Source organism: Artemia sp. Qi Xiang Cuo, chromosome 10 (genome assembly GCF_049724085.1).
Source record: "Artemia sp. Qi Xiang Cuo chromosome 10, ASM4972408v1, whole genome shotgun sequence".
Taxonomy (NCBI): domain Eukaryota; kingdom Metazoa; phylum Arthropoda; class Branchiopoda; order Anostraca; family Artemiidae; genus Artemia; species Artemia sp. Qi Xiang Cuo.
Genome location: NC_142803.1, coordinates 6,291,208 through 6,316,085, shown reverse-complemented (window position 1 = coordinate 6,316,085; position 24,878 = coordinate 6,291,208). Strand labels below are relative to the sequence as shown.

General features: G+C 36.3%; 1 protein-coding gene and 1 long non-coding RNA gene across 3 annotated transcripts in view; one reads left to right on the top strand and one right to left on the bottom strand.

Annotated features, from left to right (window-relative positions):
* LOC148947410 (uncharacterized) overlaps positions 1-21,205 on the top strand; it is a 41,256-nt gene extending 20,051 nt beyond the window's left edge. The window contains exon 3 of the long non-coding RNA XR_016142362.1: positions 21,010-21,205. This is a non-coding gene — a long non-coding RNA (uncharacterized LOC148947410). The remainder of the gene's footprint in view (positions 1-21,009) is intronic.
* Positions 1-24,878, bottom strand: part of LOC148947409 (galactosylceramide sulfotransferase-like) — a 106,350-nt gene that overhangs the window by 72,684 nt on the left and 8,788 nt on the right. Inside the window, exon 2 of one of the 2 annotated variants that reach the window (XM_089095837.1) lies at positions 19,884-19,997. The exons of the other annotated variant lie outside the window; for it this stretch is intronic. Within the exon in view, the coding sequence (XP_088951963.1) occupies positions 19,884-19,997 (114 nt within the window). The remainder of the gene's footprint in view (positions 1-19,883; positions 19,998-24,878) is intronic. 2 annotated transcript variants of the gene reach the window in all.

Below are 24,878 nucleotides of genomic sequence, written 5' to 3'. Positions count from 1 at the left end.
TAAAACTGCGCGGAACAAAATGGCTATCTCAAATTCTGACTGGATGTGTTTGGGGAAATGGTGGGCGTGGATAGGGTGTTAGTTGCCTTCCAATTACTTTCGACTATTAAAAACGGCACTAGCCATTCCAATTTATAATCGAATGAGCCCTTTTGAAGTTTCTACGACAATGCGTTTTATAAAAACCTTATATGCCCCCAAGGCACAACTTACAACCCTTGCTTTGAAGGCTGTGGGGGAGTGTCTTCCTCAAAAAAATAATTTCTATGTGGAAATCAACTATGCTGAACAAAATGTAACCCTTGCCCTGAAGACTACACTGAAGACTAACTTACAACCCTTGCCCTGAAGACTGTGGGGGAGTGTCCTCCTCGAAAACATAATTTCTATCTGGAAATCTACTACGCTGAACAAAATGGCTATCTCAAAATTTTAATTGGATGTGTTTCGGGAAATGGTGGGCGTGGAAGGGGTGTTAGTTGCCTTACAATCGTTTTTGACTATTGAAAAGGCTACAAGCCACCCCAATTTCCAATAGAATGAGCCCTTTTCGAAGTTTCGACGACAACTTTTTCGATACGAAGTGCCCTGCTCTAAAGGAAAAAATAATAAATGATACATTGTGCCAACATCGTTCTTATATGCCCTCAGGGCATAACTTAAAACCCTTGCCCCAAGGGTAGTGGGCGATTGTCCTTCTCAAAAACATATTTTCCATCTGGAAATCAACTACACTGAACAAAATGGATATCTCAAAATTTTGATTGGTTGAGATTGGGGAAAATGGCTGTGGGGGGACTAGTTGCCCTCCAATCACTTTCAACTATAAAAAGGGCACACGCCCTTTGAATTTCCAATCGAATGAGGCTTTTTTGAGGTTTCTACGAAAAGGCCTTCTATAAAAAACTTATATGCACCCAGGGCATAACTTACAATCCTTACCCTGAAGGTTGTGGAGGAGTGTCCTCCTCAAAAACATAATTTTTATCTGGAAATCAACTACGCAAAACAAAATGGTTATCCAAAGTTTTTGACCGAATTGGTGTTAGAAAATGGTGAGCATGGAAGAGTTTTTAGTTGCCTTCCAATCACTTTTGAATATTGTAGAGAGCACTAGCCGTTCCAGTTTCTAATTGAACTAGCCCTTTCTAAAGTTCCCGGGACAGCTTCTTTGATACGAAGTGCCCTGGTCTAAAAGGAAATATAATAAATGATATATTGTGCCAACGTCGTTCTTATATGCCCCCAGGACACAACTTAAAACCCTTGCCCCGAGGGTAGTGGGCGAGTGTCCTCCCCAAAAACATGTTTTCCATCTGGAAATCAATTACGCTGAACAAAATGGCTATCTCAAAATTTTGATTGGATGAAATTGGGGGAAAAATGGGTGTGGGGGACTAGTTGCCCTCCAATCACTTTCAACTATAAAAAGGGCACAAGCCCTTTCAATTTCCAATCGAATGAGGCTTTTTTGAAGTTTCTACGAAAAGGCCTTCTATAAAAACCTTATATGCCCCCAGGGCATAATTTACAACCCTTACCCTGAAGGCTGTCTGGGAGTTTCCTTCTCAAACAAATAATTTCTATCTGGAAATCAACTACGCTGAACAAAATGGCTTTCTCGAAATTTTGATTAGATGTGTTTCGGGAAATGGTGGGCGTGGAAGGGGTGTTAGTTGCCTTCCAATCACTTTTGAATATTAAAAAGGGCACAAGCCACTCCAATTTCCAATTGAATGAGCCCTTTTCGAAGTTTCTATGACAACTTCTTCGATACGAAGTGCCCTGCTCTAAAGGAAAAAGATAATAAATGATGCATTGTGCCAACATCGTTCTTATATGCCCTCAGGGCATAACTTAAAACCCTTACCCCGAGGGTTGTGGGGGAAATAATAAGGTTTTTATTGAAATCTTTTCCACCATAAGGTTTTAATGGTGGGCATTGAAGGAGCGTTAGTTGCCATACATTCACTTTCGACTATTAAAAAGGGCACAAGCCACTCCAATTTCTAATGGAATGAGCCCTTTTCGAAGTTTCTACGACAACTTCTTTGATACGAAGTGCCCTGCTCTAAAGGAAAAAAATAATAAATGATACATTGTGTCAACATCCTTCTTATATTCTCTCAGGGTATAACTTAAAACCCTTGCCCCGAAGGTTGTGGGGGAGTGCCCTCCTCAAAAACATATTTTCTATCTGGAAATCAACTATGCTGAACAAAGTGGCTATCTCAAAATTTTGAGTGCTTGGGGGAATGATGGGCGGGGGGGGGGCTAGTTGGTCTCCAATCACTTTCGACTATTAAAAAGGGCACTAGCCACTCCAATTTCCAATCGAATGAGTCCTTTTCGAAGTTTCTACGACAACTCCTTCGATACGAGGTGCCCGGGTATGGAGGAAAAAAATAAAACATTGTGCCTACATCGTTCTTTACTTAGGCAGTGCTATCGCGCTGCCAGTAGGAACCCATTATTGAATGTTGGTCGAACAATACAACATTACCAGATAAGAGCGAGTATACCCATTATTGAATACTGGTCGAACAATACAACATTGCCAGATAAGAGCGAGTTTACCCATTATTGAATACTGGACGAACAATACAACATTGCCAGATTAGAGTGGTTATGTTGCTTCTTGGTTATGTTATGTTTTTTGGTTATCTTGTTTGATGGTTATGTTGTTATGTTGATGGTTATATGGTCTGATGTTATGCTATGTTCATATTATGGTATGTTGTTATGTAATGTTGATATTGTTTGATGGTTATTGTTGGTTATGTTATGTTGATGTTGTTTCATGGTTATGTTGTTTCTTGGTTACGTTATGTTTGTTGGTTATCTTGTTTGACGGTTATGTTGTTATGTTGATGGTTATGTGGTCTGATGTTATGCTATGTTGATGTTATGTTAGGTTGTTATGTTATGTTGATGTTGTTTGATGGTTATCGTTAGTTATTTTATGTTGATTTTTTTTCATGGTTGTGTTGTTTCTTGGTTATGTTATGTTTGTTTGTTATGTTGTTTGATGGTTATGTTGTTATGTTAAAGGTCATGTGTTTTGATGTTTGTTATCTTGATAATCACGCGAGTTTCTAAGCCTAATGAATACAGACGAGAGTGACGCAATATGTTAACTGAATATGAGCATGGCAATGTTATTGATCCACTAACGGAACAAGATCGCAGTGAATATAAGGAAGGATTTTTGCTATAGTTGCTATTAGTGTGAGAGTAAAATTCAAGGAGTGAGAACAGTTTGACTATATTTATTCATTGAGATATATTTGCAATAATGAGTGGAATGTTTACACTATTAGAAGTTAATAGTGGAGTTGGTAGCAGCAGCAGCAACGATACCAGAGTACCAAACATTGCGGTAGAAATCACGCGAGGATTACGGCTTTGTCTTGAATGCGATGAAGTATATGCAAGATATGTGTTGTCTTTGAGCAAATTTAAAATGGAGGATCAAATATGCTTCGCTGCAAAAGTTGATATAGCACATGTGAATAGACTTCAAAGTGCTTTAAATGCAATAGTGAAGTATATAGAGAACAATAAGTTAGATCGCTAATTGTCTATGTGTAATATACTATTGTTGTATGATCACGCACAATAAAATTGTTTCAAAATCAAAAATGTTCCCTTTCTTTTTTGTTAGATTTTTTTGGGTTATCGAATATTCTTAAAGTAGAAAGAATCGTGGTTAATCTAGAGTCAGCAGTGAGAGTGTTAGGATTAAAAAAAAATGAATAAAATAGAGAAAGAGAGAATTATTTCGAATCTTTTGATTATGGAAAAACATTTGATTTTTGATGACGATTTTCTCGAGTTATCACTTCAACGGAAGATATTCTCACAGGGAACACTTGAAAATATAATGAGGAATAATCCTCCTCCATTAGACTATTGTATGAATATTTTATGATGTGAACGAAATGATTTTACTCATTTAATTGATCTATTAATTGAAACAAAGCAGGTTAATATTAAAGATACACTTTTGATAACATCGCCGTAGATTCTATTTAGATGGCTCCCCCTTCGAAAGGGGTTATGCAACGTCACAAAGTTACTCCTCTCTCATCCCCCTCTGAATTTATCGAACTCGGATCAGTTTCTTTTTGGCTGTGAGAGAGTTGACATCGGAAACCAAAAAAAATATTTTATAGATGTCCACTATGCATGTACACTCTTGGCAGCTGGTCAACACTTGAAGGACGCACAGGTATAGGTGACTTTGATAAAAAGTGCAGATTATAAGACTCACGCAAGTAGCAAAAAGGCTACTGTCTACAAGTTACAAACTTTAATTGATGTCTTGAAGAAATTTGTAATCTTTAAATTGTAGGATAATTATGCTCCGGTTGTCGTAACGACAAATGTGATCAGTGAGAGAATACAAATCTTGGTATAATTGGAAAGAACCCTAAACGTGATTTTATTTCTACGAGATTGGTATCGTCGTGGTTTTAAATTATTTTGGGAAGAAGAATCTGGTCTGTGATACAACTTTTGGGGCAATACAACAATTTTGTTTCTACGTCATCGTTGTGATGACACTACCTACTATGACTAAAAACCTAGTGACTTTTATTTGGCTGTTACAGTATGTGATTCACCATTTGAAAACACTGAATGTGATATTGCTTCAAATAGACAAATTGAAACACGTGATTTTCACAATATGAATGCAAATAGTTTCATTGACTATACAAAGAGATATGACAAGAGTGAAGTTACATTGTACAATAGAAAATGTGACCCTGACTTTGCAGTCAATCAAGATCAATACCCAGTGAATTCAAATGATCTACCAGCATTAGTGGTTCTCGACACTTGCGTATACACCGAAAAAAAAATTTAAAGTGAAGAATAAAGACCGTGTTGTATATATATATTTTTTCTTTGTTAATAAACAAATTCACATACATTTTTTAAGCACTTTACCCGTAGTGCACTAAAATCAATATTATACAGGTCTGAGAGGATATTTTCCAGCATAAAGTCGTTCAGACACGGACTGTCTACATAAATGTAGAGAAACTGCTTGTAAGTATAGCCACGACATCTGAACACGAAATATAGTAGCGCATGGAAACCACAACTCTTAGTCGTCAGATCCTGTACTCTCTTCCGATTTTGAATTATAGTTTTCCCTATGCTCTCAATACAATTACTGATGTGTGGAGTGTAGAATGTATAGGGTAGGCCAAGAGGATCAAAAATTCAATCGTCTTCATTGTTTGAAAGATGCACAACCAATGGCCAGTATTCACGGTCGACGGACTACTATGAACAATGATTATGGCATTGTTTGCACTTTGAATTTTTCCAAGGAAGTCTTAGGGCAGACAATAGGATCTGTATTTGGATATGTAGGTGTCCATATTAAACACATTGATTATTTGACTGGTGTTCATGGTGCAAAGACTAGTAGAACACTGCCTTCGGGTGGGATTTCCCAATAGGTTTCAAATTGATTTAACGAGATTAGTGCAATACTCTCAGGTATGGGTCGGCAAATGTACACTCTAATCGCACACTCCACGTTCGTAGTATACTCATATCCTGGGTGCCAGACAGGTCTAGTACAATGATACCATGTGTTTTAGCGAACATTTCTTCGGTTATACCATTTTCAAATAGTTGTGAATCATGATCTAGGGTTTGCATTGTCAACTCATACAATGTCCTATAGGATTTATCAGAAGATAGATTGTAGAGTAGGATTCCATTTACTTTGCAGACAAGAGATGAACGCCCAAACATCTCAAATTTTATTGGGCAGCCAGTCCACGATCCTATTGCACTAGCGCTTTTTACAAATGCCAATGCTAATTTTGACTGCTGCTTGTGCTCACCAAAGTGTCATCTATGTAGACATTGATTTGACGAAACAAATTACGTAATATACAATTTTCATAGGATATTCCATCGGCAAGAATTGGCAATGTATTGTCGGATTTCCGGACTTTCATTGGTAAATCTATAAATGTCGAAGACATGTCCATAAAGTAGTCTTCATTGGAATAATGTTGAAAGTGGATATTATCGGAGAGGGGTTGTTGTGGATAAAATTGTTCATAGTATCCATGTTTTACACTCACATCGACATTTTCTACATTGAATAGATTTAAAGATGAAGTGATTGAAGGTTGGGAATCCTTGTGTGGTACATATGCCATTGTTCAGTTTATGCAAAGAAATCCAGTTTCGATCAAACAATTCTCTTCCTGGGACTTCTTCTTCTTCTGTTTACTACATGTGTCGTCTTTTTTCTTCTTTTCTCAGGCAGGGGTGATGTCTTTCGCTTCTGACCTGGGTAAAGACTGATAAGTGGAGCACTGTTTTTCGACCTTTTTAAACCTTTTTCATTTTGGTGCTATTTCAATTGTTTGCCAAGGGTTCGCTCAGTGGACGTAAGATTTTCCGAAGCACTTTTTTTTAAATCCTTGCAGGAGCTCCACTCGTATAGTGTAGAGGATGCAAAATCTGTCGCAGCTGGTTCAATATATTTTCTAGCGAGAGGTAGTGCAGAGCGAAACAGCTTAGCAAACCAACTGCCAAGACCATAGCCAGACATTGATAAGCGACCTTTGTAATAGTCCATTCCATTGCCCAGTTGTCTTGGGCCAAGAGTATTAACATAGCAGTCAATATAAGGACAAATGAATACCACTTTTCTATTAGACATGTTGTTTGTTTTGAACACCGACAACGATGGGTCGAAAATGGCATGTAATCACAGCCAAACCTTTTGATATTGCTAGGGGATCACCCAATTCAGTTCTTAGCGTTAACTGGCAGAGTTCTAAATAGGAAGTATTTACAGGGATATACTGAAGATGCTTTATATTGTAATGATGAATATGTTCTTGATTGGTTTTTCGTTCAAGATCTCGTAGGAGGGGGACATTGCTTTTGCCAACTCTGGATGTTTCAACAAATGAGGCGTAGAGAAATATAAAAGTGTCTGTGGAGAAGGCAGGCGGGTAGTCAGCAAAAATAAAACTAGTGTTTTCAGCACTTTTACCATTGATTATATTGAGCTTAAAGCCAAGAACATCTTTTAGATTATCATTCAGGATAAGATTTTCATCGGCAATGGGTGAACTAATGTAGATCTTACCCTCTTATTTTGAAAAGTTGAAATAAAAGGCTCCTTTTTCCGAGCGGAAATTCTTTTATTGATAGAACGACATAAATCATTCATACAGGTGAGTTCTTCGTAGGGTAATTCAATATATGGATAATCCATCCAATTGATCATTTGAATTTTATGCTATTCGCTATCGGGTGGTGGCGGCCAATCATAGGGTCTAACTTTTATCTCATATTTGCGATCTTTTCTCAGGATATCATGTGTATTTTTGAGAATACAGTCCACAAGAGCCACTTCATACGCGCCGTCGAATTTGATAGTGGGGGAGAATTTCGTCCAAAAATCACTTGTTTTATTCAAATCATTGTAGAGAAGATCAGAAACATTGGACATGAATGTCACATAGCAACCATTGGGCATTGTTAAAGTTTTCAGCTGCAACCTAAGAATCAAAATCAGAGTTGTATCCTAGCAAACGAACAAGCAACTGTTTTTTGCCCCTGCGAGTATGACTCTTTAATATCTTTTCAATTTGATAAATTTCACTAAAGTTTCTAACTTTCTGTAGTTCATATTCATAAAAACCACCATGGATCTCATCATCTTGTGTGTCTCACAGCCTTAATGTCATGGGTGTAGTGTCTAGGGTGTTGGACACATAAAAAAGCTAAGTGCTCCATTAATAATTCCCCTTTTAAAAAATATTGTTGGTTCTATTAATTTGAACAGTATGACCAACATTGAATTTTTTCTTCACATTTTTTGTTGTTGTCATTTTGTCATTGGGGTATTGATTTAGAGAAGCATCAAATGTATTTTTACTGCAATGAACTTCCTGAAGGCTAACATTGGACTGGAATCGATGTGGTCGTTGGTTATATATTTGAAAGATTTTATCTAAATCATGAATATAAGCAGAAATATTTTTCAGCGTACAATATCTCGATATTAATAGACGGATTGTTCTTATCTATCGTTCAGCCAATGCAGCCTTTATTGGACGGTGACTATGATGGAGCTTTGTATTATATTTCAATAGAACCTTTTGCATATGAGGATTAGCAAATTCCCAACCGCGATCCGATTGAGTTTTTCTATAGGAATCTTGTTCAAGAATACTTTCTAAAGCCTGAGCAACTTCAATGCCTCTCTTTGATCGCAATGGAATGGCATATGCATAGCGACTAAGGACACTGATTACCACTAGAATATATTTGTAGGGTGTATTGTGACACCGTTGAATCTCATCTAGAGTTAAAAGATCAGTTTGTAAAATATTCAGAGGGAAAAAGGCTTTAGTTTGTCAATATTGTTTGCCACGAAGCCTACGATTCCGATACAGAGTGTAACTCGGTTACTTTTCTAGATACTCTTTTGCATTTTTTAATGTGCTGCCACCTATGTCAGAGGCAACTTTAGAAAGTGATGTGGGGGAACTTAGACTCCCTGCTTCACCAATATTTTCATAGACATGTTTTAAATATCATCCATTTTGAACGCAAACACGTAGTGTAATGTCCACTCCCCTTTTGCACACTGGAGGATGGTACTTGTGATGATGAGTTGATATCAATACGTCTTCGCTTTTGTCTAGCCATAATCATCGGTGTTATCAAATCATTTCTGCTACTGAAGTGCTAGTATTTTCCAAGATTGATTTAAAATCTTCTTCCTCTTCTTCTTTTTAAATAGTTTTGTTAGAGGACTAACACCTCTACTATGTTCCCTTACTTTCTTTAGAATTTGCTTATTGCCAATAAGACTTTTGGGAAAGTTTGATGTATTTAGAAAGCTGTATACATTATTGTCAAATGATAAAAGTCCTTTACGATTCGTCACCATATCGCAAATTAAATCAAGTAAATTATACCTTTCTCCATGAATTATAATTCGTTTCCCAGTGCTATTGACTTGAACTTGATAATCATCACCTTCCAACATGACATATGTTAATACTTTTTTACTCTATTCTTGATAGTTCATTGGCAATAGGTTTCCAATTGATGTCACTATGGGATTCAATTCCTTCTCCTTTGATTCTGCTGCTGCTGCAGAGTCTTGAGGAGATGTTTTCTGTTTGTGGGGATCTGTGACGGTGATGGCGGGTCTCTCACGATAAGGTCTTTGTTTGTCCACACGACTCAGTGCATCTTGAAGTAAAACTAGCTTTTTATCATCGGCGATATTTTCATCATTAATGAATCTGCTTAGACTGTCTTCAAAGTGTTCCACGGGTGAGAGGACGAGTTCTATTGGAGTCAATTTATAGGGTTTAGCCATCTAGAGAAAACTGTTTACAAGTCCCGCAATTATTGGCAGTAAAAGTGTAAAAAAGCTACCGCCCGCTTGAAGGAGACGTTTTCTTTTAAATTTTTTTCTTTTATTTTTGCAAGCCAAGGCACGTACAGTGGAACGATGTTGCTTTGCCTGTTGTCTAACACCTTTTGAGAAGTGTATATTGCCCTCAGTAAAATTTAAACAAAGTTCAGATATTAGATTAATAAATTCTTTGTCAACACCATGTTTGAGTATGGCCTTCTTGAGTGGGGGTTTTGAGGTGCCTACAACGGAAAATAAGTGTCCATTTTCGTGTAGTTTCTTCAATGTCATGATGGCAACTAATAGCCTTTTCTGCTGTTCACCGGAAGATATACAGTAATTTCTTTGTCGAAAATATACGTGACTACACGTAGATCCTCAGGTTATTCTGATTAAGATCTAGCAAAATGTACCCATAGGGCTTATTTGTCGCCTGACTGTACGCTGAAAGTAGAAATTTGGGAGCACCGGGATATATTTGCTTATTGAGAGTTTTTAGAGAACTTGAATCATGACCAACTCGGTAGATAATATAGATGGTGCAGTTCAAAAGCGAGGGTTCTCATACACTTGCTCTGATGAAACAAATTGTGTAGAACTAGTGTTATGGAAATGTGTTTATGATGAGAGCGAACAGCAAACAGTTGTAGCATTTCCTGTGAGAACTGTTCAATCGATTCATCCAGATCATCAATAATCAGCCATGAGTTTGGTGCAATACTATTGAAAATATCAAGTCCCCGTATGAAGTGTATTGGCAGGGATGTGGCAGTTGCAATAGCTTTTATTTGGTCATAGGACTCTTGCCAAATACTATTGCAATAGTAAATTTTCTTTGGTTTTTCCAAAAACATTTTATTACAATTTTTTATTATTTTAGCTTAAAGCGTCGTTTTCCCCGTCATTGATGGGCCACAGAGAAACAAGCTGAATGGTGTTTTAAATTGATACATACTGCTGCTGTTGACAACAGATGAACTACAACTAACTGTAAACCATACTTGTCTGATGAATAAATAATAATTTTCCCTTAGATCTACCTAGTACTTTATTCAATAACAAGAACAACGAAAACATATTTTTTTCATTTATTGACAAAAACAACTTAAAATACAGCACGAATATCAACAGAACAATATTTTTCATTTATTAAAAACACTTTTTGTACAACATAAAATATAGCACGAATAGCAATAGCAATATTTTTCATTTATTAACCACACTTTTTGTACAACAACAACAATAGCAACAAGAACAATATTTTTTCATTTATTGACAACGAAAACAAAACTTAAAATACAACAATAGCAACAAGAAGAACAACATTTTTCATTTATTGTCACCAAAAAAATTAAAATACAACAATAGCAGCAGCACAGTTGAACAAATTTCTAGACTAAGAATAGAAAAATATGATAAAACACTATTGACAACACTTAAAAGATGAGAATCACCCCCCAAAGGCCCCCCTCCATCCCTCCGGGGTCTAAAGGCAGGGCTGGGGCTGAAGGCCAGCCACGGGCGGGAACCCCAGCCCCCGGGGCCACGCGGAAAGTGAAAAAACAAACTCTGTATACAATAGGCGCAGTAGCAAAATGACAACGATTGGCAATGGAAAGAAAAAACTGTTGTTGCTCCCCCCCCCCCCACCAAGTAATTTTTTTGAATTTAAGTTAACTTATCCAGACCGAGTTGTCTATAGTCCACACATTCAACACGATCTGAACATTGATAGTGGCCGTAGAGGAGTACTCTTACGCCATTCTCGAGCACATAGACCTTGTCGGTTATGCATGACATGGCATTTTTCTCCACTCTAACAGTATAGTTCCTATACTTTAGAGAGCAAATTGCTAGCACTTTTGCTCTTGGCACTAGATCAGTGTCTACACAGTTTCTGTAAACAATCAGGTCGAAATTGTTTTTTACAAAGTGTGTAGGCACCCCTTCGCACCCCTGTTTTATATCATTGGCGTGTGTTTCCACACAGTAAACTTTGGGACCGGGAAACATCCCATTGGATATTAAATCACTCCCCGTCTCCAATATTAACATTAATAATTAATTGGGGGCCTGGCGTTTCACCAACTCGGGGTACATGCTTTCATTCCAATTAGTGAAATCCATCCGTGGGGCAGTGTGCACCCCATTTTCCAAATCATTTAATAAATCCCGGGTTTTAACTTTTAACACCAGAGAATCTGTGTCCCCATAGTAAACTTGAACCCACCCCCTCCCTTGGCCATTGTACCTTGCACACATTGTAAAAGAACGACAACATGATTTTTTTTGGGAAATTTCAAATACTAACCTACCCATCGCTAAATTCTTATTCAGAACAACATTTCTCTTTTTTATGTGTGGAAGAACCATATTTGGCTCTATGCTCGTGAAAGCTGTGAAATTGGGATCGGGGATAATTCGTGCACATTCCTTGGGACATGTTACGACGTCACAACGTGATCTGTTTTGTACGCTTTCACACATTTTTAGAAAGCTGAATTTAAAATAAGTTTATACATTTCTTTTTCGACTTTACTTTTTGCCTGTGAGCGTTTACTGACAAAGGTGTCAATAAACGTCTTCAAGTAGGGTTTCTGATCGAATTGCAGGGCCCTGTGTATTTTTGTGACCCTGAAACCATTGCTCACCATCTACCGCAATAGAACGTGGTGAACAACAGTATTCTGTTTCGTGTCCAGGTCTGCAATTAATTTTTGCTTGGAGGGGGTCCAATGCATGCCCATATCCTTGACCAAAGACTGATTATATAGGCTCAAAGACTCCTTGGTCACAGGTCTATTCACGCACGGAAAAACAAAATCTTTTACTCTGTCGTGAAGTTCCACTGAAATGTGTCCATCAATTTCAAAGAACCATCCTTATTGACCATTTTCCTCGACAGTGTGTATGTAGGGGATGTCACAGAGGATGTTCAAGCCATTTGTAATAGGCATATGGTAAACATTAGTGAGACATCGCCGAGGGGGTACAATGAGTTCATGTCAAGAAAAACAGCATTGGACTTTACACCATCAACAGAGTTCTGCCCAGTTGGATCCGTTGTTAGGACGTGATGCCCATGAAAAACATATCCCCCCCTCATAGATCTTTCTACAAATAGGTGTTGATCCACATCAGTTATCAACCCTGTTTCCTCCCTACTAATTTTTAGAATTAAGTCCATGACGAGGTCCGGTGTTGAAAAATAGTAGCCAATGTCTAGCCCGAACTCTGAATAAATTTACAGACAATGTCTAAAAGAGTTAACACATCACTGGCCAACTAAATTCCACAATAATCCCAACCATTTTTACAATTACTCTTAGCCCATACCCTTTCAGCAAATTCATAGTCCTCGTTAGTGCATTCACTATTGATAAGTGAATTATAGAATGCATCAATGGGAGGTATTTTCTCCTCACTTAACCGCGCGCCAGAGCAGTAATAGTCATATGCATATATGTCCATACAGGTCAGTATATCATACATTTCACTGTCTGGAAAGCGCTATTTAAGCAGAGGAAAACTATCAAAATTGTCACTTTTCCGCACTTGAATGAGTTGACTATTATCCACTGCCTGCCATTTCAACTCTAAAAGCACCAGCTTTTCAGCAGACTTGGGGATAATATTGTAGGTAAATGAGTTATTTACCCATGGACTATCTACTCCCCCTCCCTCTCTGTGCATACGTGCCAAAGCCGGTAAAATAAATTTAAAATCATAATTTGAATTTTGAATGAAAACCGGTATAAAAAACTGCTAGCTTACATTCACATTGCACGATTGGTGTGCCACACCACGAAAATTACTACCCCCTGAAGATATTTCCTGCCACAGGTGATCATGTTCGCGGACTTTCCCCTTCCCATCCCCCTTAGTCTTTTTCTCCCTAGTCCCTTTCCCCTTAGCCGCCTCTTCAAATTCCCCCTTACAAACCCAACATATTTTCTTATTTTTAATGGCGAGGCGATCCTCTGCTGACAATATCATTGGGTAGTGGGTATTTCTCAAACGGGAAATAGCTCCATTTACAGTGACAATTTATTTAGTTAATGCTTTGATCATGCAATCATTTTCATCCAATGTCTTGACTATTTCTAACAATTGCACAGTGTTAGAACTATCTCTTTGTGCGTGGGCATATGAAACTGCGATGGCTCTATGTACTTTGATAACATTTGGAAATTGTGGGTCATTCAAATCCATCAGCTTGGCCTCAAAGTCCAAGATTATTTTATCGCTTTGCATTAGCGTATTCTGAAAATTTTTAAATCGTAAAATTGCACGGTCACCTGAAAACTGTTTCCACCGATTGATAGCCGTGTCTTTTACAATGTTTCATGTGATTTTGTATCTTTAAATCACTACGAAATCTAGACAGGCACATTGGGCAGTATTTACATAGCCCCATTTTCTTACCCCATCCCAGAACTCTACTAATATCCGTAATAGGATTGAAAAAGCCAATTGAATTGGTTTCACTAGGCGGTGTGTACAACAACCAATCTCAGTATTTCATCGATTCAATCGATGGGGTCCTTACTGGGAATATTACACCCTTTTTATTAGAAGTATGGTCTTCGAAATTATCAACGTATACCTTCTTGAAATTCCGTTTCATATTGGAGCACTGTAACACCGATATTTCAATGGGCGTTGGCCCGTTGAAACATATCTATCACCCTGAGTGTTACAGGAAATTTTTCCGCCAAACAAGAGAAATCTACTGGAGGAAATCAGACCCTTCCTTCCCATGCACGGCCCAGTAGTCTAAATTTTTCTTTATAGCTTTATCTGCTAGAGGTTCGATAGCTGATGTGAGGAAAGCGTGCATGAAACATTTTTGGCCTGTTTCGAAACAGATTCGCTGAACGCTCTTGCATCCTTCTAGATCGGGATTATATTTTTAAACTATATACCTTTCCCCCCCCCCCCCAACCTCCTCTTAAAATAATTTTTTTTTAATTTGCATCTATTTACAATTAAAGTTTCAACAAATAAAACTACAGAACCACTCCCATTCTCATTATAATTTTCGAGGTGAGTGATATTATTTTCCACACATTGCCTAAACACAGTCTCATAGTTTTCGAAATGAGGATACACCACCAACATCTCGGTGGGTACATAATGGTCATACACCTCACTATGACTCTCATTTAGATCAAATATTTTTAAAACAATTGAGGCTTTGATACTGTCCCGATCCCCTCACAGCTGAATCTGGTTTTCTAAAAGTGTACGAATTTTCTCTACATATTCATGAACAATATAAATGGGGTCGGTTATAAAATTGTCCCCCATAGGTGTATTAAATGGATCATCAAATTTTGCAGTAGAAACAGCTATTGTATTTAATATCGAATTTGTTTGTTGAAATTCCGGTAGCGACGAGAATTTGTATCATTACCCCCTCCCCCATGAATATCATCATTAGCTAAACCCTCCCCCGTGTCTATTACTATCTAAACCCCCCCCTCTTTGTTCAACAGTAGGGCTGGTGTGTATACTTAGTTGAACTTGGACGATGTCCAGTAAATCAGTGGTGGAAGGGTTCTCAGTTAACTCTCTGGTAAAATTATCTAAAATTTTAGAACAGTTAGGGCTTAGCCTACCAAAATTGCCCTCTGACATACCTTGATCTGGTTGGACTGAACTAACTTCTATGCTATGTTCAAGTGCGCTAGGGACTACATCAAAAGAATTGTTAACATCACCAAAATATTGTCCCAATAAATTGTCTGCACATTCGGGGTCATCAATGATTTTAGAAGGTGTATCGTCTAAATTATCACTACAATCACCAAAAAACGCCTCTAAGAATTTACTACGCCATTCATTATCGCCAATGGCTGGTGTTTCAGTGACCTGATTATGACGAAAATCTCTTGGCGGTTCAATTAAAGTTGCCTCTTCAATGAGTTCATATAATTCTTGACATAATACATGAGGCAGAGTAGGAGGTAGTGAACATATGTCATCCGTTCTAAACTATAAAAAATATCTTATTTTCAAAGTGTCTAAAACACCCTATTTTTAAAAGAGTCGAAAATTTGGTTAATAGTGACTATATTTTCTAATTGTTTAAAGCATGTGCTTAAAAAATACACACTTAATAGCCGTAGCAATGCCACTATCTGTGTGCGCATAGTGTCATTTGGATAGTTTTTAAGCTCTGTAATCGCGTCTATTTCAAAAAGTGACATCAGGTATTTCTATACCAATAACAAAAGTGAAACTATTTTTTCAGTTAGAAAAAAGAAATTTTAATACTCATAAATTTGCAATATTCATTATACTATCTCAGCGAATTATCTAGTAGACAGAAAAATAACAAAAGCAGCGGATTGGCCGCACACACACACTAAAATAATAAAAATCATAACATGTAACGTACTTAATAGCAGCACTATTTACGATTTCAATGCTCATAGTTTTCTTAGCGAATTATCTAGTAGAAAGAATAATAAAAGCAGTGCTTGCGCTGTTGATAACGAAAGTGACTTTCTAGTTTCATCTTAATGAACTCAAACTGGAAAACAAATATCATATAAAAATATTTATCACAACCACCACCATTTCCCATCTCACAATTCATAGGATTTACTCTAGACAATATGATGGGAATAAAAAAGTATCTTTTTCAGCGAAACCTTTGCTATCCTAAATCATAAGGATTGATCAGGCCAGATGCATGCACTTGACAAGATTCGATAATTACAAATTAGCGTCAAATGGAGAGCGATATATTTCATTTTTGGAGATAAAAATCATTATCAGAAATAACAATAAAATTAAAAACTCACCTTTGGATCTGCAGCTTGCATGTGAAGGGCTGTAGGGGGCACATCAACTTCACTGGCATTGAGCGCAGGTCTTGAAGCCCCCAGCAACGCTTGATAGGGGGTGGAAGAAGCAGCAACCTCACAGCCATGTATAGGCGGGGTACACTGAGCAGTGATGTCATGACCTTGCACGGATTGGGCGGAGGCTTGTGCAGGCAGAACTGGTCTGGAAGGAGCTGAAGGTCTCGGCCAACGGCCATACTGGACAACGGATGCCCTCACAGGGGTTTTATCAGTAGTTCTCGCCCTCTTGTTGGGTGGGGAAAATTGCTCTAAATTGTCCTTAAAAAGAAATTAAATTTTAGTTTTTCATGTAGCTAATGAAAAAAAACAGAAATTATGGGGTGGGGAAGGGGGTTAATTGTCAAATTTAGATAGTTACGTAGGCTACAAACCCATAGCATAACTTTCGAAATGTTATAATCTCAAGAAACAGGGAGTATTTAGATATAGACTTTTTAATACAGTTCCACGCATATAGGCTTTAAATTAGATAAAAAAAGATCGTTAACATAGACACATCATGTAGGCCTAAAATTTGCGATCAGAGGTAAAAATGTTAACCAATTTACACTTAATATAGACTTCATGCAACCCCACCCCACCTCTAATTTGTAAATATATATATATATATATATATATATATATATATATATATATATATATATATATATATATATATATATATATATATATATATATATATATATATATATATATATATATATATATATATATATATATATATATATATATAATATATATATATATATATATATATATATATATATTAAATGGACCCACCCCTCACCTAAAGACATTGCTTTCTAGCCTTGTATATCAAAGTTAAAAAACACAGTTTTCACGCTCCTCTCCCCTGAGAATATAAAAGAAACTTTATCAAAAGAAAGGTATAGAATTAAATAATAGACACTAGTAAAGCTAGTAAATAAAAATAATGGCTCTCGTTTTCCCGCGAGATATTTCAAGATGTACCTAAAAAATATGCACTCTAAAGGGCTGTTATCGCTCCCCTGCCTTTTACATAATTTCCATGTCCTAAATATCTTTTAGGCATTAATTTTGCAGACAGTTCAGCTTAGAATTACGCGAACCTGTCAGATCTTCCAATAGCCCTTCCTTGTTTACCAGACACCATTGTTTTGTTAATTTAGACGTGACATACGCGAAAAGATTTTTTTTTACAAAACCATCCCCTCTCTAGACGCATTCACACACAGTTTTTATTAAATCGCAAGTGTGAAGATTTTGATGTTTTTAAATGCACAAAGGGAATGACAGGATTGGGGTAAATAATTCTTTTTGAAAGGATTAAATGGTGACGAATAGCCGGAGGGGGGGGGGGGCTACGTAGTGGAAAAAAGAGTATATTTGAAACAAAGTATAAAGATTTTTTTTATTGGGGGGTATATCCTGAAATTGAATATATTGGAGGGGGTGGGGTACTACAAAAAAGATTTTATTAGGAAAAACCAAAGAAAATTTACTAAACAGAACTCACTTGATAAATTTGTTCAGTCAAAGCTTCTAAATCCACAGTATTCGTTGTTTGCTCCATAATGTCTTGAAATGGTATGTTACTTTAACCTCAAAACGTGATCATTATAAACAAAATCTCAAGGCTGAATTGTGATGTAAGAGAAACCTTACGTAAATCCATTGACCTAGAAATAGGTGTCAATGATCTTGTACCGTTAGCGGATCAATAACACTGTCATGCTCATATTCAGTGAATATATTGCATCAATCTCGTCTATATTCATTAGGCTTAGAAACTCGCGTGATTAGCAACATAACATAACATAAAACCACATAACCATCAACATAACAACATAACCATCAAACAACATAACCAGCAAACATAACATAACCAAGAAACAACATAACCATGAAACAACATCAACATAACATAACAAACGATAACCATCAAATAATATCAACATAACATAACAACATAACATAACATCAACATAGTATAACATCATACCACATAACCATCAACATAATAACATAACCATCAAACAAGATAACCAACAAACATAACATAACCAAGAAACAATATAACCATGAAACAGCATCATCATACCATAACCAACGATAACCATCAAACAACATCAACATAACATAACAACATAACATAACATCATCATAGCATAACATCAGACCACATAACCATCAACATAACAACATAACCATCAAACAACATAACCAACAAACATAACATAACGAAGAAACAACATAACTACTCTTATCTGGCAATGTTGTATTGTTCGTTCAGTATTCAATATTGGGTTTATTCGCTCTTATCTGGTAATGTTGTATTGTCTGACCAGTATTCAATAATGGGTATACTCGCTCTCATCTGGCAATGTTGTATTGTTCGACCAGTATTCAATAATGGGTTCCTGCTGCTACCTATGATTTATATTTATTTATATATTCATCCATAGCTCGTATAAACTTCTAGTAAGAAAAACCTATAATTTGGTAATGATCTGTTTATCAGAAGAGAAAACCTACTATTTTATAATTCTATTAACTAAACTGATTAAGTTTAAGTCTAGTTTGAATGAAAAACAAAAGTCTTTCCACTAAATTTCCTAGCCTGCCCATGAACTTGCCAAGGCAAGTTATCCTAGTGGCGTGCCAGTAATATATATTTAACTATGGCTCGTCTGTACTTCTAATTATAAAAAAAAACTATAATATAATAATGAGACTGCTAATCGGATGAGAAAACCCTTTTATAATTCTATTAACTAAACTGATTAAGTTTAGTTTGAATGAAAAACAAAAGTCGTCCAACTAAATTTCCTAGCCTGCCCATGAACTTGCAAAGGCAAGTTGTCATAGGGGTGCGCTAGTAACATATATATTTATCTATGGCTCGTCTGTACTTCTAATAATAAAAACCTATAATATGATAATAAGACTACTAATCGAAGGGGAAACCCCTTTTATAGTTCTATTAACTAAACTGATTAAATTTAAGTTTAATTTTAATGAGAAACAAAAGTCATTCAACTAAATTTTCGATCCTGTCCATGAACTTGCGAAGGAAAGTTGTACTAGTGAAATACCAGTAATATATATTTATTTATGGCTTATCTGTACTTCTAATAATAAAAACCTGTAATATGACAATGAGACTGCTAATCGAATGAGAAAACCTACTATTTTATAATTCTATTAACAAAACTGGTTAATGATTAATCGAAATAATCAACTACAATTATTAAGGACGGTACATGTCTTGAATCCGATAAACACGCGATAAGTGACGTTTCGTTAATGCTAATAAAATATAACAAATAGGATGGAAATATAATAGTTTATGAACAAATTTGGGCTATATATTTGCACATTAGGGGGAGGGGGTAAAGTATAACTTACATTAAATACGTAACCTAACCTAATCTAAGTACCTTTTTTGTCCCTTCAACCCCAAAAACTAAAGTTTAAGTTTTTGTCGCAGAGTGAACAACAACTCACTAGCGACCTGTTTTTTAAATGATATCTTTGAAATTCTCTATGTGGTTAATTACGTGTTTATCGGATTCAAGACAAGTACCATAAAAACTTACCTTAGAAAAATGTTTTGAAGAGTCATACTTGCGCATTTGTGCATTTTTAAAAATCCTATTTTTCGTCTGGGCTCACAGGTTTGTAAAGAAGAAGAAGAATCATTTTTGGCTGTCCTAGGAATAAAAAAAAACTTAATTTGGAGACCAGCTGGTTCTTTTTTGTTTCTTTTTCTTTTTGAGAATCTCAAATTTATCTTCACAATACATTTACACTTTGGCCAAGGCTTCTACCCTGATTCGTCCAGAGGACTAACAAGAAATATAAAAAAAAGCCTAAAAATCTACCACTTTTGGTTTTTTAACTTTATAAAATTGTTAGCTTGACGGAGAATATACTCAGTCAAACTCTTTTCTTGCAGTTTGAAGACGCTTTGCTATTTCTAAAAACAAGAGTCTTACACCGCGGCAAGAAAAGCAATAAAACATATTTTCTGAGATGCAAATGTATTTTGAGAACACACTGACTATATGTGACGTTCAAAAAAAATTAAGAAGAAAAAAGACAAAACCAAGCAAGGATAGTTTTTTCAAAAGTTGATTAAAAAGTCAAGATATTTCAAGAAAAAAAGAAACAGATTAGATTCTTCAGTTATGATTTCCGCTAAGTCGTCTGCAGAATATTAAAAAGAAAAGGGATAAATTAAACTATAGAAATTTAAAACTAACCTTTTGAAGCATGCCATACGGAAGCAACATAACAATGTATCGACGCTCTCCGCTTTAGCTTTTTTTAATCCCAAATATCACCTCAAATAAAATATCAAATTTATCAAATAAACCTAAATAAATCACTTGATCATACGAAATCTAAGATATATAGCTACAATAGGTACTAAAAGAAGATTATGTCTGAATAGGATTAATTGTATAATAACCAAAATAGAAGTATTTAAAAAAAGTAAAGTGCCATTTGAAACCTAATAAGCACGAAAATTAGGTCCTATAAAAATCCAACAGTTCGTGATCATAGACTGTACGTAAGGAGTGACCTGGGCTAAAAGTAACTGAAATTCTAAAAAAGGGAGTTTAGATACCAATATCAACAGAATACTTACTCAGCGAATTTACTGAACAATAAATTTGTTCAAAAAAAAGTTCCAGCCTAAGAAAATGTTTCTGATTTTAGGTTAGAGGAGGAAAAGCCCCGAAAGAGCGAGTGACCTTGATGAAAATTGCGCCATCAAATTCAGCATATCAGAGCCCCTGTTGTAGCTGTTTCAAGCTTTCATTTACAAAGATGTGGAATTTGTATTTTTCTTTAGAGAAGTCAGATTACGGATAGGTGTTTATTTGTTTCTTATTTCGTTCTATACGTTATCGTATCGAACCAATGGTCCCAAAAAATTAGGAGAAGGCTACCTCAAACAGAAATTAGAAGTTCTAGTGGCCTTGGCAACTAGGCAAGAAGATTGTGCGATAGAAAAGTGACATTTTCTCCGACATTATGACACCAGAGTTGCCTATATCCTTATGACTATTATTGTTCCATGTCGAGATTCGCCGAGGAAACTATTCCTTCAATTGAATCGTTTTACGACAGTCTTCACGATCGTAGATGCACCCCCGAGGAATACAGTTTTGCTAAAAAAAAGTTTGGGCAGAGGGAGGGTGTAAAAATGGGTTTGACTACTGCAAGCTATATTTGTCGAGTGACGTGTCAACCCTGTTAGACATTATGTGTAAAAATACGGATAAAATCTATGAGGAGTTTAATCTTGATTTGGGTTATTATTTTTTATCTCCTCATCTAGTGATGGACCTCATCCAAAAAATTAGTGGGGAAAAAATTGGGCTAATCACATACATTGATCAGCATCTGTTCATTGAATGGTCAAAGGGAGTTGGGTTCTTCTTTCATGGTGCCTGTATCATCGAGACTGATCCAACAACGGAAAAGACGGAGATCAAATTAAATGCAGTTTCCCTTGCTATTGATTCTCTCTATCCTACGGCCATGTGACATTATATGTTACCTGGTTTTAAATATACCTGGCTCAATTACACTGAAGCTCTCCACGTTAATGTACTTGAAAGTGGTGTGGAAGTACCTGAACTAGGTGTATGTTTTTTTGTAAGCTTTGTGTAGGTAACAATCAAGCTTCACGATCCAGTAAAGGATTTTGTTTTCCCGTGCATCACTAGACCTGTGACTAAGGACTCTTTGAGCCCCTACAAGAGGTGTTTAGTTGAGGCTGACGGATTTCATTCGAAACTTTCAAAACAAAAATATTTTGCTGACTTTCTACCGAAAAAAAACATAGTTTTAAATCATTTAGCTTTAAAATGGATATGCAACAACAGTTTCAACGTCAAAAAGGTTCAAAGATCACTCCAGTTTAGTACAAAACACTATTTGAAAACGTTTGTTGACACTTTTGTCAACAAACGTTCTGAAGCACAGACGAAGGCCGAAAAAGAAATTTATAAACTCATTTTGAATTCAGCTTTCGGCAAAATGTGTGAAAGTGTTCGTAATAGGAATCGTTCTGACGTCGTGATTGATCCTGAACAATGTGTTCTAATTATTGCCGATCCAAATTACACTTCCTTCACAATCATTGGCCCGGACATGATACTATTGAATAGGAAAAAAAGACGCACTACCCTTAACAAAAATATTGTTACAGGTGTTGTTATCTTGCAGATCTCAAAAAAGCTCATGATGAAATTCTATTACAATTTGGCTAGGATACAGCGGCCTGAGAAGGAGAAAGTAGTGGTCTACAAAGGTGACACAGATTCTTTCCTGTTAAAAGTAAAAACCCCAAATCAAATCGATGATTTGGCGTAAGGTGAAATTATCAGCTCAAGGATGGACGACACTAATTGGAGTGGTCTTTACCCAGAGCTAGTGAAACGTCGGGCACCCAATCAGCTTTTATTTTTTAAATCATAACCGGTAAGTGACTTGATTTCCCGTGGTTTGCTTTCAGGTCCGAAGGTGTACTTTATACGAACACACGACGAAGAAATCAAGAAACGTTGCAAAGGAGTACCCACGCGCTATGTGGATAAGAATTTCGACATGGACATTTAAAGGAATTGTATTGTTCAAAATACAATTCCACGAGCCAAATTGCTGGCAATTCGTTCTCTAAAATACAAGAAATTTACTGTAAATGTAGAAAAAATTGCCATGAGTAATTGCAATTTCCGACAAGGTCTATGTTTTTCAAGATGGTGTGACTACCCTCCCCCTTGGACACTATTTAACTTCAGACCGGGCCGAATGTGTTACCCATAGGGAAAGTCTCGGTTTAAATAAAGTCCTGTAAATTATTTCCTAAACCCTATGGGGGGGGGCCTCGCGGCCCGGGGGAAGGGGGCCTCACGGCCGGGGGGGGGGGGGCGGCCACCGCCAGCGGGGGGGGGGGGGGGCGCACCGCCACTGTCAAAGTTTTCTTTTTGACTTAGAGCAGATTTTTTTTTGTAAATGTTTCATTAAAAAAAAAAGTGATTTTTTTTCAAGTGCTCTCTAATTTAATGTTGTATTTTTTTCTCTCTATATATAAACAAAAAAAAAGTATTCAAGTGTTCTTTCTGTGTGCCCATGTAAATGTTGTATTTTTTTATTACAATTAAATTTAAAAAAAGGTGTATTTTTTCATGTTTAATGTGCTTTTTTTAAGTATTGTTACTTTTTATGTATATAATAAAAGAAAAATATGATTATTTTTTATTCTTTAAGAACAAAGTAGTAGGAATATTATTTATTTATTAGACAATCATATTCTACAGTTAGGTGTCCAGGTAATCTGTGGAAGGGAACTTTTATCAATTTACAACACCGTTCAGATCGTTTCTGTCTGGGCCCTCAATGTCGGGCAAAACAACACTCTTAACTAAAATAATTAAAAATTGTGATAAAATGTTTGTGGAAAAGCCGAAAAAAATCTACTATTGTTACAGTATTTGGCAGGAGTCATACGATAAAATAAAAGCAATTGCTGCCACCTTGGGTTCAGTGCAGCTACAATTCATACAGGGACATTATGGTTTCGACTTTTTTAACAAACACTCTGGACAGATCCACGGCGGTAAGGAAGAACCTACCGTGCAGTGGCTCCCGGAAAGGCCACAGCTTTCCAATTTTTCCTGTCATGAACCTATTACCTCTACTATGTTTCAGCACGCTATCGATTAGCAATGCACAAGTATACAAAAAGTTGCATTTAGTTTTAGATACTAAGCCATCTAAAGTGTTCTTCGTGATTATAGCTCGCTAATAAATCTCAATAAACAAATCTATCTAGGTGCCCCTAAATTTCTGCTCTCAGCATACAATCAGGCAACTAATAAACCCCACGGTTATATCCTATTGGATCTTAATCAAAATACACCCGAGGATTTGCGTGTAGTCACAGATATTTTCGACAATGAAATTACAGTATATTTCCTCGAGAACGCCAAAAAAACTTATTATTCGCTATCATGACACCGAATAAACTAATTGAAAAGAGGTACCTGTTTTCAGTTCTAAGCATTCCAGAACCACAGCTTAAGAAGGCAATAGTCAAACACGGTATTTACCACGTATTCATTAATCTAATATCTGAACTTTGTTTAAATTTGACCGAGGGTAATTTTAAACTAAAATAATTAATTAAGTAACAGTAAAAGCAAAATCTTTCTATTGTTCTTACTTGCGCATATAAAATTAATGGAATTTTTTTTAAAAAGCAACAACTTTTTCAATCAAGCGGTAGCTTTTTAAAACTATTTATGCATATTAGTGCGGGACTTGTAAACAGTTGTTTGAAGTGAGATTAGCGAAATCATATTACCTTACTCAAATAGAACTCATTCTCTTGCCCATCGAACACTTTGAGGACAATCTGTGTAAATTTCTTGACGTAATAACTATTGAGAACGATAAAAAGTTTATTTTACTTCAAGATAAACTTCGCCGAGTGGACAAACACAGGTCCTATTAATTAAACTCTACTGCTGCTGCTGCTGCTGACTAGACGACGGAATAATCTTCTCAGGATTCTG